General features: G+C 41.8%; 1 protein-coding gene across 8 annotated transcripts in view; it reads left to right on the top strand.

The window, feature by feature from the left end:
• The window catches only part of KCNT2 (potassium sodium-activated channel subfamily T member 2), a 232,982-nt gene that overhangs the window by 128,813 nt on the left and 86,248 nt on the right, over positions 1 to 17,921 (top strand). For all 8 annotated transcript variants that reach the window (XM_083445287.1, XM_083445284.1, XM_083445285.1 and 5 more), the window contains 4 exons: positions 4,707 to 4,887; positions 7,264 to 7,428; positions 8,090 to 8,226; positions 15,109 to 15,172. In XM_083445287.1, the coding sequence (XP_083301413.1) occupies positions 4,707 to 4,887; positions 7,264 to 7,428; positions 8,090 to 8,226; positions 15,109 to 15,172 (547 nt within the window). The remainder of the gene's footprint in view (positions 1 to 4,706; positions 4,888 to 7,263; positions 7,429 to 8,089; positions 8,227 to 15,108; positions 15,173 to 17,921) is intronic.

The raw sequence follows: 17,921 nt of genomic DNA, 5'->3' as shown, positions 1-17,921 counted from the left end.
GCCAGGGCTTTTTTTGAGCCAGAACTCGCCACAACTCAGTTCTATTGAGCGCTATTGCCCCTCTAAGAGAACAAGGGAGGTGTTCGTGGTGAGTTCCAACATCATTTTTTTCTAGAAAAATAGCACCGATGGTAGCTTAGCATAACTCCCCCCCCCCCTAAACTGCGGCACAGAAAGAGTTTATTCTACAGTATACTGAGACTGTCTATCTTGGGATATACAAAAGAATAAATCTGCTTTAGCTATAGCCTGTTGACGTTTATGAAAAGTCCTGATAACTTTGCCTAAGGTCAATTGAGTCTGAATTGGGTATATTCACAGTCCGGAGAGAACCTGGCAGTCATGTTCTTCTGAAATTTATGAAAAGACCTGTTAACTCTGCCCAAGGTCAATCTGAGTGTAATGGGCGCATACACAGCCAAGAGAGAATATGGCAGAACACTGGGCATAATTTTTTTGGGGGGAAAGAACAATTTAAAAATGAGCATAAATTAGTTCCATTGGGGAAACAACAGCAAAAGAGGTATTTCTGCCATAGGTATCCAACCTTGTCTACAGAATTGCTTATGTAAATGTTGGGATATGGTATAAAGGCAAGCTATTAGATCCAAGTTTGCCATGCTTGAATTCCCTTCCAATAAATGGATTGCTGACTGACTTCCTGGGGATAAGATGGGGAGGGGGAGGGGATATGAAGTATGCTGCAGGCTTGAATGAATTTCTATATACACACTAGAATCTGAATACCGCCTAATTTTGTGCTGTGGGCAAAGTCAGTGAGCCATCATAATCTTGATCAGACATAAGCTGCCTCTTGGTAGTGCATTGCATATTTCCAATCCAAATAGCATTCACTGAACAAATCCTGCCTGCTCGGGAAAATGTTTCCTGCTGAAATTGTACCATTAAGACTGCATGTGGCACTCCCATTATTTGGATGTGGTCTTTCTGTGTCTGTTGCTACCTGATCCTTTAACACAGTGCTTCCCAAAGTGGGCGATACCACCCCCTGGGGGACACTGGAAGGACCCAGAGAGGCAGTAGTAGACTTAGGGGGAGCACTGAATAAAAATAAGGGGGCAGTGGAAGGATAAGGGAAGAAGAGAAGGAAATTTTGAAAAAATTGTTCCACCTGTTATGTAATGACACCACCAGATTGAGTGCCATTGTGGGACAGTGACCATGCCTCGTGTTGGAGGCCAGGGGTTTTCCTGGGCTTGGGTGAACCGTTTCAGCTTCACCGAGGCTCAGGAAGTGGATCATAGCTTGTCTGCCTATTCACAACTTCATCTTTCTTTACTGTGTTGTAGGATGGAGATCCCACTTCTGACACATTCTTTTATGGGATGCAGGTGGCGCTGTGAGTTAAACCACAGAGCCTAGTACTTGCCAATCAGAAGGTCGGTGGTTCGAATCCCTGCGACCGGGTGAGCTCCCGTTGCTTTGTCCCTGCTCCTGCCAACCTAGCAGTTTGAAAGCATGTCAAAGTACAAGTAGATCAATAGGTACCGCTGCGGCAGGAAGGTAAACGGCATTTCCGTGTGCTGCTCTGGTTTACCAGAAGCAGCTTTGTCATGCTGGCCACATGACCCAGAAGCTGTTCGCCGGCTACCTCGGCCAATAAAGCGAGATGAGTGCCCAACCCCAGAGTCGGCCACGACTGGACCTAATGGTCAGGGGTCCCTTTTCCTAGGATGTAGGTAGACATATTGATACAAAAAAGAATGCAAATTTGTTACTGCATCTTCATTTGCTCACTTAAAGAAGGTAGATTTTTGGAGGGCATTGAGTAATTTTTCTCTTAAAAGGGGGTGGTAGGCCAAATGAGATTGGGAACCTCTGCTTTAACAGAAGGTAAAAAGAAAAAGAAAAGGTAAAGGACCCCTGGACGGTTAAGTCCAGTCAAAGGCAACTATGGGGTTGCGGCACTCATCTCACTTTCAGGCCAAGGGAGCTGGCGTTTGTTCACAGACTGCTTTCCAGGTCATGTGGCCAACATGACAAAACCGCTTCTGGTGCAACAGAACACTGTGACGGAAACCAGAGTGCATGGAAACGCCATTTACCTTCCTGCCACAGTGGTACCTATTTATCTACTTGCACTGACATGCTTTTGAACTGCTAGGTTGGCAGGAGCTGGGACAGAGCAATGGGAGCTCACCCCATCGTGGGGATTCAAACCCCAGACCTTTCCATTGGCAAGCCCAGGAGGCTCAGTGGTTTAGACCACAGCACCACCCGTGTTTACCTTTACCTTTACCGTTAAAAGAAGATGCTTGGCATTGAACATTGGTCATTCTGCATGCAACATGCATGCTATACCTGAATTATATTCTGTCTGCACAACATATGTCATATGTATAACATATAGGATTCATCCATATGCCATGGAGAGCAGAACACCATATACCAGTATTATATCTACTGGTAAAATTACATTTCTTTGTAAGGATTTCTTACAAGTGCATGTCCATCTCACAGCAAGCATAATGGCTTGCCTGTTTGAAACAATTCTCTGCAGAGCTTTCATTTCACCTCTTAACCCTTTTCTTTCAGAAGCAGTTTGTGCATTTAGCCACAAGTCATTGTGATTACCCATTGGGTGATGTGTTATTATGCATGTGTATCAGTCCTTTGCAGATTCATCTTAATATATGAAATTCACTAACAGATGCAGTGTCAAAGTTAGGCATTTCAAATAAAGTTCATTTGAAGAATTGATTTCCATTGTTGTGTACGCAGCCCCTGATGTTCTCTGCTAAGCATAAATATAGCATGTAGAAACTAGGAATGAGGCAAGTTGGCTAATTGCATTTGCTCGCGAAATCCATATCCATGCCCATTCTGTGTCCACGTTTAAAAGCCCTGGCAGCTAGTCTTCAGCACCTGGTAATTTTAATTCACCTGGTCTTGCCTCTGGGACCACACAATTCTACCTAACTGAACAAGGGACATAAGCTGATAATAATAGCATTTATTCACTGCACAGTCGAATTCACAGTGTTGATTAACAAAATATGGTGGTTTAAATCCCTAAAAAATGGCTGTAATGCAGCAAGTTCTCTAATAGAAAATATCAGGAATGGGGAGAAAATTACGAGTCCCTTGTACAACTTTTATTCCAGCTGCTTAGTAGATCCTACCAATTCCAACGTGTCTATCAGTTTTTGAGATAAAGGGGTAAAAGGAAAATATGTTAATATTGAAATACACGAGTTTTAAAGACACCCAGAACTCACTTTTAAAGAACGCATAGAACATAGCATGAAATGGAATACATTATTTATTTAAAGTTTTCTCCCCCCCCCCACCCTGCTCCTTTGGTCATGTCTGGAAAAAATGGCTTCCAGAGCAGCTTGAAGATCACTACCAAAAAGGCAGTCCGATATCTAAACTGATGCGACACAAGAAGGAAAAGTATTTGCAGGGTGGGGGTACACTTCAGTACAAGTTCTGAGAGCCCCTCCACATTCATCCTGGTTAGCTTGCACAAAACTTAATGGGGGTTACATTATATCCCGTCTACACTAAATATTTGTTTTGCTTTGTTCGTGGGGCTGCTATACAACAATAAGTGTTTGTATTTGCTAGCAGGGTGCCTACAATTCTTCCCTTAGTCACCTCATAACTTTTAGTGCATTCCGGGCCATCTTTACCTGGGGGTGCAAGGGGTGCGGGGCACCTGGGTGCCGAATTCTGGGGGGCGCCAGGCCCCCGCCGCTGAAGCATATTGTATTGAGCTGCTTTGCGGCAGCGGGGTCAGCGACACCTTTGACACAACTGATCTTGCGCCACCTGCCTGCTAATGCTGCTGCAGGGAGAGTTCTCTGGAAAGCCTCACTCACCAAAGCCGGGAGGAGGGGGAGTGACAGGAAAGAGGGAGAGACAGACAGAAAGAGAATGCGCCTATTTAGCGATGGGAGCGTGCCCAAGAAGAACTCGTATATGCGCGCTCGCAAGGGCCCTCCCAGCTCCTTTAGAAATAAGGTTGCTTCCACAGTGAAAGGCTGCCTGAGATGGCTCTCTTACGTATGCGCACAATGCGCATCTCAATGCACCCATCTCATTTTTGCAGACACCTCCCTGTGACCGTAAGCGCATGCATGAAGTCTTTACACCGATTCCCAATGTGTTCTTTGTCTTCTTTGGAAAAGCTGGTTTTAAACAAAACACACACACAAACTCCTTTTGGAGCCGTGCATTTTGAGTGTTATTTATCAAATGATAATAGTGACATAAGGCATAATAAAAGTTAATTTGGGGGCTAAACTAAATTTGGGGGCGCTGGGTGGATCTGTGCACCCTGGCAGTGCATAACTACGGCCCTGAGTTCATTTCCCCAACACTTTCCAAAGCACAGAAAGCCCTTTATAAAAAGTGGACACGTTGCACCAGGGTAGCAGAGTGCATTTATTCCCCAAACCTAAAATTCTGATGTGCAACTGAATCCCTCCTGCAAAATACTGACATTCTGGAGCAGTTCCTGGCTACAGGTTCTTCTAATGGACAGGTGGGGAAGAAAAGGAAAGAAGGAACCAAAATTTTCTGCCATGTTTGTGAATTGTGAAATATTATTATGTTGACAACAAGTGTATTTTGATGTGTGCCAAAGATTTGATCCCCTTCCAAGCATAATTGTCCTAGTATGTATCTACCCCTAGTTACAGGTGTTGTTTTTGTTTTTATTCATTCTTTTCTTTACATAGTATTTGTGGAATTCAACATCTGGAACGAGCAGGAAACAAGCTGACACTCTTTGACTCCCTTTATTTCTGCATAGTGACATTTTCCACTGTGGGCTTTGGGGATGTTACTCCCAAGATCTGGCCTTCAAAACTGCTCGTTGTCATTATGATCTGTGTTGCCCTTGTGGTGTTGCCAATACAGGTAATTTTTTTCACCTTGTTATAAAAAAGGGGCGGGGTAAATAGGGATGCATTGTTAAAAGTGAAATGTTCATTTTACACCATTTTTTCAAAATAGCCATATACGTATTCTTCCATTTACCGTACTTTTTGCTCTATAAGACTCACTTTTTCCCTCCTAAAAAGTAAGGGAAAATGTGTGGGCGTCTTATGGAGCAAATGCAGGCTGCGCATCTATCCCAGAAGCCAGAACAGCAAGAGGGATCACTGCTTTCACTGCGCAGCGATCCCTCTTGCTGTTTTGGCTTCTGAGATTCAGAATATTTTTTTCCTTGTTTTCCTCCTCCAAAAACTAGGTGCGTCTTGTGGTCTGGTGCGTCTTATAGAGCGAAAAATACAGTACGAACAAAGCATCAGTTTCTGGTGTTTCCTCTTTACTGGAGAAGGTTTCTGTTGACATTGAAACAAGCATTGAATACATTTTTCACATCTGCTTGGGATGAGTGAGCTTTCGTCTTTGTTCCATTGAAGCATGTATGGATGTATGCAACTAAATCATATTCCGTTCAGTCCCCTTGAAATCAAGAGAATTAAACTAGTATCATGCCCACGGATTTCACTTGGTCCACTCTGAGTGTACCTTGGCTAGTTAAATCCCTAGATCCTATACCTTACTTTTTGAAGAAATTAGTTGTTTTTTACTGAGAGGTATTTAATGAATTAAAATGTATTTAACTTGTATTCTGTATTTCTTGTTTAGTTTAAGAGAGACTGGATGAGGAACCAAAAACACCTGTTTCAGAAGCAGAATGTGTATGTGTGTGTGTTGCTGATTCCTTGCTTCTCCTCACTCCTAACCTGAAACCCCACCCCTCTCTCACACACACTCACTTCCCTTTTATTTATTTATTTTGCAAGCCCATCTTTGGCCGGTTTTAATTTCCATCCAGATCTTTATTGCTTAGCCGAAGGCATCGCGAGTCATTCGACAGTGCAGTAAAAATGTGGAATGTGATTAAAACATAAACTCATTGCATCCCCACAGAATGATGCACTGAGTTCAGAAATTTGATACAGATTGTAAACAATTATTTTTTAAAAAATACTTCACTAGGAATTTAATTTTCAATGTTTATTTCATCTTTAACATAAAATGCAGGTATAATATTCCCCACTCCATATGAGACAGGGGGAATTGGAACCTGTCAACCACAGTCAACCAATTAATTACTTTTATTTATTTAGGATATTTGTTGGCTATTTTGCTGCAATAGCTTCTCAAATCAGCTTACAGTAATAAAGGCTATAAAATTCTTTGAGGGAAGCCATGACTGTTTAAAGTGGTATGATACCTTTGATCCAATAAGGAGTTCACTGTGTCTTTCTGCACACAAGGCACAAGCACACAAAGTCATTGCAAGTTATAAACCCTGGGAATTTTGATGGTGGTTCTTGTCGATGATATTTGCTTAATGATGAGGATTTGTTTAGTACAGTTCCACCTTGGATCCCAAACGCCTTGATACTTGGACGTTTTGGCTCCCGAAAGCTGCAAACCCGGAAGTGAGTGTTCCAGTTTGTGAATGTTCTTCGGAACCCAAATGTCCGATGGGGCTTCTGTGACTTCTGATTGGCTGCAGGAGCTTCCTGCAGCCAATCAGAAGCTGCACTTTGGTTTCCAAACATTTTGAAAGTCGAACGGACTTCCGGAACGGATTCCATTTGACTTCCAAGGAACGACTGTATTAGAAACCCATAACAGTATAATAAACTTCCAAGGAACGACTGTATTAGAAACCCATAACAGTATAATAAACTCCTGGCATCATTTGCAGTTCTTTATGATTTAGCCTTTGGCAAGCATGCACACTGTGCTCTGTGGCTCAAGACATTTCACCCCACAATCTTGCCTCTCCTATCAGAGCCACTCTTCACATACCTTTCAGTTCAAGGATTGTACTTCTTCAGAATGCAGTTGGAAAACCGTATCAAAAATTCTAGCTTTCCAAATGCAAGTAGATTAGGCTATAGCCCAATCCTCTGCCTGAAGTCCTCCCTTTGCATAACTAAGAAGCTTTACTGTGAAGGGAGCCTCTAAACCTGTGAATTTGGATTTGCTTTTTGCTTTCATATAACATATATATTATAACTCTTGCTGACAGTTCTTCCATGCATGACTATCATTCACTGAGTGCTGAATCAATGTGTGATTCGCATATGTGAATGAGCCATAAATCATCAGATTAAAACACCACAAATAAAAGTTTCTAGGCAACTGGACCACAAGGTCTGCTCTGTGTCTGCTCTGTTGGCTCCATGGGATCTACATATTTGACATTTGCACTGAAATATACACAAATCACTCTCACCTTTCCATTTTTTATTTTTTATTTTGCAGTTTGAACAGCTCGCTTATTTGTGGATGGAAAGACAAAAATCAGGTGGAAATTATAGTCGACACAGAGCTCAGACAGAAAAACACGTGGTGTTGTGTGTCAGTTCTCTTAAGATCGACCTCCTCATGGATTTCCTAAACGAATTCTATGCTCATCCTAGGCTACAGGTAATCCAAGCAGATCAGAATATCAGTTGAGGCAGAAATCTCCTGCAGACTATCTTCTAAAACGTTTAGTTCAGGCATGACTTGAAATGTTCATCTTGGCCAACTTCACTAGACCAAAAGTCAAGCAGCATTAACAAAAAACTATGTTATTCCAGATGTTCAAAACCGATAGAGCACCCAATTTTTCCTTTTGTTGGGGTTTCTGGAGCTTGTTCAGTGCCCATAGCTATTTCTATTTTTATTTTGGAATGGTGAGATATCTTTGGGAACATGTAAAATTCATGTTTCCTTCTGCAGAACCACAGATTGTTTTCCATGGCATGCAATGCTTAAAAAAACCCAAACACTTTGCTTTGGGAAGTGATTTGTATTCATCACAGCGTGGTGCATAGCTTTCTACTTCAATATCTTGCTGGGCAGCTTTGGCATCAGCGAAATCACCGTGGAACTAAATAGCATGAGACCATTTCCTTTCGTTTCCTTTTTTTAGAGAACCTGAAAGTGAATATAAATTACCTGTCATAAATGTTCCTTTCACACCACCAGATTTTTAGCTACTAAAAGTTTTAAAAAACAAAACAGTGTTCTACTGGCAAAAGATATATCCATATAGCATTCTCTTTTGCTCTTCCTCTGTTCCCTCTCATATGTGTTCTTGCAGGACTACTATGTGGTCATATTATGCCCCACTGAGATGGATGCTCAGGTTCGAAGAGTGCTCCAGATTCCAATGTGGTCCCAAAGAGTTATCTATCTTCAAGGTTCCGCACTGAAGGATCAGGATCTGCTAAGAGCTAAGTAGGTCAAAAATATCAGTGCTCTTTTTTATTTCTTTCCCCCCTTTCTTTTGCTGTTTGTTACATTATTTTTATCTTCATTAATAACTGCTAGAGGCAAAATGGAAAGCAGGAGTTGCTTGAAATCTTATATCATTTGGGATAGTCATTTCTCCTAACAGTGTCAAGAAACAATGTTTGAAATTCTAAGGATTAGCAAATCAGTTTTGAATTTTACTGGTCCAAAATTTCTCTGGACTGTCTTCTTACTTTATTCCTGTTGTGTTTTGCTTTCAAAACTGTTTCCGCGGGGTCTTTGGGCCAAAGCAGAGAATGTGTGAATGTGTTTTATATATAATTTCTTAATTTGGTTTCATCTGAATTAGTGGAATTGCCTTAGGGAAAAGTACGCCCTTAGGGATACCTTTATGTACTATGCACAGACAAACCTGAGTTTACCACTGAATAGCGAGCTGCCAGCCATCATGACTCCCTAACACATAGTGCCTGTATAATAGACATAATTATCACATTCACACTAAAATGCTTTGAGTGTGATATCATCTTCGGTGATGGGAGGGCAAAGAAGACTGACACCCCACAGTGCTGCTAATACATTGAAGGTGGATGGGGTTAGTTTTCCTTGATGACAGAATGACAATAACAAGTACAGTGGTATCTTGGTTCTCAAATGCTTTGGTACTCAAACAACTTGGAATCCAAACACTGCAAACTCAGAAGTAAGTGATCGGGTTTGCGAACTTTTTTCGGAACCCGAACATACTCCGGTTTGAGTGTTACACTTCCGGTTTGACTGCCACACTTCCATTTTGAGTGTTACACTGAGGTCTGTCTGTTTTTGCTATTTATTTTGCATTTTTGTCTTTGCGGCTCTTTTTTTGTTTTGTTTTTGTGACTGTGTGCAACCCAGTTCACCTACTGATTGATTGATTGATTGATTGATTGTGTGACTGCAGTACATTGTTTATTGCTTTCATTTTATGCATCAATGGTCTCGTTAGATAGCAAAATTCATGTTAAATTGCTGTTTCAGGGGTTGTTTTTAAAAGTCTGGAATGGATTAATCCATTTTGCATTACTTTCTATGGGAAAGTGCGCCTTGGTTTTGGAAAGCTTTTTTGTTATTGTTGTTTTTGGAACGGACTTCTGGAATGGATTAAGTTTGAGAACCAAGGTACCACTGTAGGTGGGAAAGTATATTATGGGTTTTAGCTTATTTCTGAACCTTGTTTCCTTTCTATCAGAGAAAATAACATTTCTCGGTTTAATGGGTGATATCCAATGGTGAAGGGAATTAGTGAAATGGGAACAGAGGCAATTTTGGGGTATTGCCTTGAAACTTCAAAGGTTACCCTCATTGTGTCCCTCTGTCAGTGGACACAATCATTACTGGAGACCTGCCAATGTGATTAAATGTTCTGTTTTCAAAATTTCCCCTTACAATATGCAATGAAATTGCTTTAGTCCTTATTTTTAAAAAAGGACTTGGAGCAGCTTTGGAAGCAGCCATAGAAGCAGCAATTAATCATGCTGTACTTTTAATGTAAGGATTTTTCCTTTGTTTTAATTCTTGAGGTAGGGCGTTTCCTGCTTTGTGAAAGTATATGAGAGCTGTCCCCATCAGGCAGGCTCAATGAGTATCTAATGTAATTGACTTCACTGATCCTGACCTCACATCAGCTGTCTTAAGATGTCAGTCAAGTCATAGAAGGGGAAAGAATCTATCCATCAATTTATTTCTGCTTTTCACCTGCATCAGCTTTGGACCTGTGCTTTGCTTACGTAAATAATTCTAAATCTGGGGCCTTGTGAGAAATTATTATCTCAGAATGGTGTGAGTACTTGTTTGACACTAGAAATGTAATCACCACTAGTTATGTTACCACATTCAGTTTTTCTCTGCTATATCTAGGGCTACAATGCAATGCTGGTGAGTTGCTGTTTTTTTCCCTTAAAAAGAGACTTATCCAGAATCTAACAAGCAGTGTTAGAAACTGAGATGTGAAAGCTAAGATCTAAATGGCACCTTAAACCTAGGTTATGGGGGCAACAATGGAATGTCCAGGTGCACTTTATTTATAACAAGAATACAAAGCTGAAAATGAATGAACTGCAGCTACAATAATAGGTTCATTTTTCACATGGTCTACTTCTTCCCCTGCCCACCCTCCTAATATTCTTAAGAGGGTCTCTTCTCCAGCCTCAGAGAGTAGCTGGAAGTGGGGAGGCAGAAAAAGGTCCTCCTTTCCTTCCACTCAGCAGTTTTAATCTGAAATCTTAAGTGCAGTAGTGCACCCAGAGCTCAGAAACTGCTTGTAGTAATAATAATAATAATAATAATAATGATGATGATGATGATGTTGATGATGATGATGTAGTATACTCCGCCCATCTGGCTGGGTTTCCCCAGCCACTCTGGGCAGCTTCCAACTGAATATTAAAAACATAATATAGCATCAAACATTAAAAACTTCCCTAAACAGGGCTGCCTTCAGATGTCTTTTAAAAGTAAGATAGTTGCTTATTGCCTTGACATCTGCTGGGAGGGCAGGTGCCACTACCAAGAAGTCCCTCTGCCTGGTTCCCTGTAACCTCATTTCTCACAATGAGGGAACTGCCAAAAGGCCCTCAGTACTCAATCTCCATGTCTGGGCTGAATGTTGAGGGTGGAGACACTCCTTCAGGTATACTGGGCCGAGGCTGTTTAGGGCTTTAAAGGTCAGCACCAACACTTTGAATTGTGCTCAGAAACGTACTGGGAGCCAATGCAGATCTCTCAGGACTGGTGTTATATGGTCCTGTCGCAAAATGTGCCTAGAATAATGGGAGTTTCAAACACTGCTAACAACTGATTATGGGTTGATCTGTATAATGCAATCCCATCCAAGTAAGATGTACACTGAGTTAAATTTGACTTGCTCCCAGGCAAGTGGGTATAGGATTGCAGCCATGGCATTATCAATGGCATTTGTATGCTGCCTCATAGCATAAAATTCTGTGGGCATTTGCATGGGAGTAAAATCAGTTGAACGCACTAGGATTTACTTTTCAGCAAGCATTTCTTGCAGGGAGAGAGAATCTGTGATGCTCCAGAAATTGTTAAAATACAACTTCCATAATCTTTGATGGCTGGCCATGTTTGCTGGGGCTCATGGGAGTTGGAGTCCAAAAAGCCACAGGTTCCCATTCCTGCTGTATACCTGGGAATACCATTGAAAACAGTGGTGCTTACTCTTGAGCAGACATGTACAAGATCACATTATTAAGAGGAGTAAGCAAGCTTTATGAACCTGAAATTGCCTCCTCTTTTTTTTTTAATAGTTAGTAATTACAGGATACACTTCCATTTCTCTGGGAATATACTATGGATGCATGCCTAGAAACTGTTTTTTTTTGGGGGGGGGTATTAATTACCCCAAATCAATTTGAAAGAAAAAAGTAGAAAGAAATAGTTTCTATATATTTTGGGAGAGAAATGGTGCTTAAAAAAATCAGTGTTCAAATGCAGTCCAAGATTCACCGTTTTTGCGTGTTGAGGCTTGCATGCCACCCCCCAAAAAAATTCACACTTCACACATCAATTTTTGTTTAAGGTTTTTGGCATATTTTTGGCCACAACTTTATTCAAATACACACATGTGAGTGGTTGCTTAGGCATTGGTTATGACTATCTGTCCTTGCCCCAGGGACAGAACTGACTTCCGGATTCCAGTGGAAGCCAGCGTGGGAAACAAGTATTGGGTGAGAAATGAAGCTGGTCATCAGTCCCTCACTTCTCACGCTCATGCCCCCTGGGGCTTGCACGGCCCAAGTCCGATGCCAGGGACAAGGACGAAAAGAATGGAAAGCCCCTGGATTCCTTTAACGGAATTCCCTTTCCGCACCACCATTAGAGGGGTAGGCACTTACCCCTCCACCAACCAATTTTAACCAATGCCTAACCACCAACCTTACAAGTTGTGACAATTTGCTACGCAGTAGGCAAAAACCAAATGGCACCAGCCAATCAGCCAGATGGCAAAATTCCTACCAGGCCCCTGCACCAAGGCAGACAACCCCATGACAGGCATAGCAAGGTCAAGCAAACAACTCCCCCGCATTACAGGGAGGGTGGGCAGGTGATCCGGTGCAAACAGCCAAGAGGACGCCCAACGTTGGGCGTCCAGCATTTAAAGTTTCTGACTCACCTCCAAATTGGCAACATTCAAAATTCCCCAGCGACCCAATTTAACCACTTCGCTGCCTGGGTTTTATCCAAATCTGCCCAGCAACAACGGGGTGGCTTGTATCCCAACCGCAACACATGCTCTCTGCTATGGAGAACACGCTTTGTCATGTTCCATGTGCTACACGGTGAACTTGTACCAAAAGACCTGTCCCTTAAACATAATCACAGGATTTTATCCTATAATAACCCCAAAGCCAAGCAACCACAAGGATGTACTTTTCTCCCTGCAAAACATGTAATCGAATGTACCCTTCACAAGAGCATTTTTAATGCTTTGTGTGAAAGGCAGCATTGTGGGAGCTTAATAGGCCATATTATAAGAAATGTAGCCCAAATAAACCAGGAAGTTGCTAAGCAGCAGTACGTCTGTCTCTCTCTATAATGAGGATATAGTAAAAGATAAGAAGCCAGTAACCCTTCTAGTAAATGAAGTGTTAGGTATGTTTTGGCTGCTAGTAGCACACAAAAAACCCACCCTAAATCTATTCTGTTGCTCATTATCCCAATTTGCATACTATTCGGTAGTCTCTCTATTGAAAAATGTTGCATGTCAGGCTTGCGAAAATTAGTGGCTGTGTAGTTCATCTTTTGTTAAAAGCAGCTGCATGGGAATTCTTTTCAAAGCCATTACTTCCAGGAAAGAATGGAACAAATTTTGGCTCTCTTGTTTTCAAGTGTTTAATGGGGGTGGGGGGGGAACTAATAGAGGACAGGGTGTGTGGTGCTGATGGAGAGGACCAGGAAGATTCGGGAAGGGGTGTAAAAATAAGATTGCTTCCCCAACTGATGGGATGGGTGGGCTTTGGATTCTAAGCTCAGCTCCCTGAGCAAAATCGCCAACAGCTTGCTTCCTAGGATGCCTTTTGGAATATGAATAGATTTAAGATCCTGCACTTGCAGTGTTGGTCTCTGTGTGTTGCTGGACAAATCTGCCTTTTAAACCTTTTCCTAGCTACATACTCCAAACAATCAAGCATGAAAAACAGCATTTGTCTCCTCACACTCCGAGACCCTGTTCTCCGGAGGCCCTAGGCATAACTACATCTTACGGATTTGGTGCCAATTCCCTAAAAGACCTACTACTTCCTTCCCAGCGAAGAGCTTTTATGCTGGCAAGACTAAATGCTTTCCCCTCCGCAGTGTCCACAGGTGGATACTTGCAAATTCCTTATCAAGCCTGCCTGTGTGCCTGTAATCAAGGAGTACCAGATTCACTGGACCATATTCTTTTGGACTTCCCTTTGCACAACAGATTCTGCAAACAGATGCTGAGCAAGATATTGGACCAGCGACCCATGGCTCTGAGAGAAAGCTAAATGAGGTTCCTCCTAGCGGATAGGGACAAGGACGTTACTGCCCCAGTGGCTTCCTTTTTAACCTCCAACTTACCTGCAAGGGTTCTTAATGAATCATCCCTCTAGGGAACAGACAGGCAGAACAATCGAGCACCTTGTCATCCTCAACAGCCTCACTCTTGTCCCTTCTAAATTTATCCTAGTGTTTTGAAATGTTTTCATTCGTAATGCCAATAAAGGTATTTGCAACCTTTTCCTTTTCTCGCTGCCTTTGGTCATTTAAGTTTGATTTATTTTTAACTTGCTTTTGTTAGCCAGAGTGAGCTTTCTTTTTTTCCTTTTAAGTAAAGGCAGGAACTAAATGCTTTAAATGAATAAGAAACATTTGAATTTGCCCTAAGCCACTGATATTAACTTTTGCCACTTGTGTTTGCCACAAGTCAGGCTTTGCTGTAACACTTACAAAAACATGCCATTTCTGTTTTTGCTACTAATGTTGCAGCAGAACCGCTAATCTTATTTTAGCCAAAGTCCCTTTCAAGTTTGATTTGCTTACCTGACTGTTTCACGGTGTATTCATACAAATCCTTGGCAAGTTCTATCCAGAAAGATACATTGGCTTTACAAATTCCATGCTGGGTCATTAGGAAACAGGCTGGAAATAAAACTTCCAGTAATTTAATTAGGGACAAATACAATTGAACAATATGATTCTGTAATTGTTCTGGAATTGTGGCACCCGGTTAGTTTTTTACTGGTTTAAATCTGTTTGGAAATCTGAATACCAGAGAAGAATTTTGCTCCTGCACCATTTCCTTAAAGATTTAATGCTGTTTGATAATAGCAGATTTAATGCTATTTTTAAATATTTCCCTATGTTTCACAAAAGGGAGACGGGTGGCGCTGTGGGTTAAACCACAGAGCCTAGCACTTGCCGATCACAAGGTCAGCGGTTCGAATCCCCGCGATGGGGTGAGCTCCTGTTGCTCGGTCCCTGCTCCTGCCAACCTAGCAGTTCGAAAGCACGTCAAAGTGCAACTAGATAAATAGGTACCACTCCGGCGGGAAGGTAAACTGCTCTGTGCACTGCTCTGGTTTGCCAGAAGTGGCTTAGTCATGCTGGCCACATGACCCGGAAGCTGTACGCGGGCTCCCTTGGCCAATAAAGCGAGATGAGCGCCGCAACCCCAGAGTCAGCCACGACTGGACCTAATGGTCAGGGGTCCCTTTACCTTTATGTTTCACAAAACACATGCGCCCACAGATTGTTAAAGTACTTCTCCACACTTCTGATGATGTCTCCATTGAAATCAAAAGGCCGCGTGAGAATGTTTTGCTAATGTTTTCGTATGATTTTTAGGATGGATGATGCTGAGGCCTGTTTCATTTTAAGTAGCCGCTGTGAAGTGGACCGAACTGCAGCCGTAAGTTTGTCTTCCTTCTTTTTTTCTTAGTACGCATTTGCTTCTTCTGCGACTTCATTATTTGTTACGAATACATGGGCAGAAATCAGGAAGAGCATTTGCTTCTTCTGCAACTTCATTATTTGTCATGAATATATGGGCAGAAATCAGGAAGAGCAGTTCAAGTGTGACCAGTTGCAGCAGCTGGATTAAAAACCACAGTTATATATATATAGTAGGGTGAACAAGTCTCCACTTGATCTAATGGCGCTTGCAGGGTGAGGCAAGAAAGCGCATCATGGTCTTATCAAACCAACTTCACATGGAGAGAAAGGCAGATTCTCACCATTCCTGCTTCCCTTGAACATCACCCAGTTCAGACATTACCCACAACAGTGTGGAAATTCAGTCCCTATGATCTGGTCTTGAATGACTCTGATAATGTACGGGTGAAGGTCTCGCATGACTCCTGCTGATGCCAGTGCCATGTTTCCCAGAAAAAGGGCAACGCTTGCACAGGAAGGAACTGTAGCAAAAACCCTTTAACATCTGACCATTGGGAAATGTCTCCTCTGGTAATGTATTACTTGGAACCCATGTAATTTTTGGATCTTTTTTTACCTCCTCTATAACCAGTGCCTATGGGGAAGGGCCTTGTCGTGGCGGCACTGCTTATACCAACGCTTCCCCCTTTTTACAGTCTCATATTCATCATGTATTTCGTTTGTGAACCTAGGCCCAGCCAAGGGTACTTCCGCTGAATTTCAAACTCCTGAAAGCTCCCTGCCTTTCCTACTGAAATAGTCAAAAATTGTATCTTTATCTCCATGCTCTTTGGATTCTTCGATTTCACAAATGGCTAAGCTCATCAGTTGGCAGCTCAATGGCAAATGGAGGGCCAGCATTGCAGCAGACCACATCTATGTAGCCTATCCACCCCTCTCTCCACCTGAAAGACAATAAAAAGATTTAGTAGAAACTTTATCGATACCATAGCACTGATACACAAGGAAGAAGGCATGCAGTCTGCTCTCCACTATATTGATGTTCTATCACTTGACCATCTGGTCCAACAATTTTTTTAAAAAAATTATTTCCCCGGGCTTTTTATCATCTAGTGCAAGATAGCTGTGCATTTTGTGTTTATTCACTGCCCTGAGTTAGTTGTCGCCGTTGTTTAACTGCTGTTTTATTCATTTTATTATTGTTGGCTTTATATTTACTGTTCCTTTCTGTCATTACCTTGTGGCAAGCCACTCTTTGCTGAGGGACAGCACAAAACATTTTAACAGCCAAGGCACAGTCCTCTTTGGTAATCCTCATAGAACTCTAGCCCAATGGTTGCCGTTAATGTGATTCTGAATTAAGTTTAGAATGAATTGATTTTAGAATGCTGTGTTACTTTTATTGCTGTTAACCGCTCTGAGCCCGGCTTCGGCTGGGGAGGGCGGGAAAGAAATTATTATTATTATTATTATTATTATTATTATTACAGCCTCTAGTATTTGAGACCAGTGTTTGGTTATCTAATGATACTGATAATCTGTATGAAGGGACACAAGTAAGTAATTGCTGGCATGGTTCCCAGGGGCGCAATGGCGTTCCTTGACGTTTTCCCCCAATGCCCATTCATTTACTCCTAGATCATGAGGTGAAGAAGGCGGCTAACTTTGTTTCTTTGTAAAATTACTTAGCTTAAGGAGGAAGTTTAAAGGGTTATCCTCTTTCCCACTTCCTCTTCCAGCTCCACGCTTTTCAGTGCTTACATTCATTCTACTGACTTTTACACAGCTCCCTTGAAAATTGAAGTGTGTTCTTCTTTCTCATTTTGTGTGTGTTTCTGTTGGGTAGTGGGGTTGATCCAAGGAATGGGGATCATATAGGTTTGCCTCCCCAATCAGGAATTATATCCAGAACGATCAAACATTGGAAGGCCTTTCTCTGAAAGTGTAGTTCTTACTCTAAAATGTCAGTTTTTCAAATGTAATGGTAATGTCTGCCTCCAATTTTCACTTTTTGGGGGGGTGGGGGAGTGTGTTGGCTCTCAGAAGGCTTGAGAATTCAGTTCCTGGCCTTTACAATGTGAGTTTCATGCTTACTGAATAGGGAACCGCATTTTCACATGGGGTTAAGTAGCTGTGCCATGGAAAAATATAATTCTTAAATGATTTCTGAAAAATGCAGTTTCTTGCTGCTGCCCCTTTATTCACACTAACATGAGTCATTATAAAAGAAAAGCTACTTATGTTCATAGCTGTCAAATTTTCCCTTTTCTTGTGAGGAATCCTATTCAGAATAAGGGAATTTCCTTTTAAAAAAGGGAAATGTTGACAGCTATGTTTATGTTACCTGCTTATTTAATCTATCTGCCATAAAAAAAGTGGTGAACAGATTGCGTGAGCAGGGCATATGCTCCTAGAGATCACTTATTTACCAATTATGAAATAACAACAGATGTAGCAATGGAACTTTAGGGATGGAGGAACCTTTCTTGCACCAGGCCAGTTCATTTGCTTGTCTAGCCCAACATTGTCCTCTCTCACCAGCAGTAGCTTTCTGAGGTCTTAAGGAGAGGAATTTCTCATTCCCCTGCTATCTGATTCTTTCAAATCAGATTGAACCCGGTATCTTCCATATGCAAAGTGTGAGCTATATTCTATCCCTTAGTACTAGACCAATTCACCTAATCATATTTTCCTTCAGTGGTCATTGCAAGCTACTCCATGCATACCTTCCAACATAATGTGGACACAATCCAGGAAGCCGTCTT

The sequence above is a fragment of the Podarcis tiliguerta genome, assembly GCF_965153285.1.
Source record: "Podarcis tiliguerta genome assembly, chromosome: 6".
Lineage (NCBI taxonomy): Eukaryota > Metazoa > Chordata > Lepidosauria > Squamata > Lacertidae > Podarcis > Podarcis tiliguerta.
The sequence above is the reverse complement of the archived record's forward strand: the minus strand, read 5'-3'. Positions and strand labels throughout refer to the sequence as shown.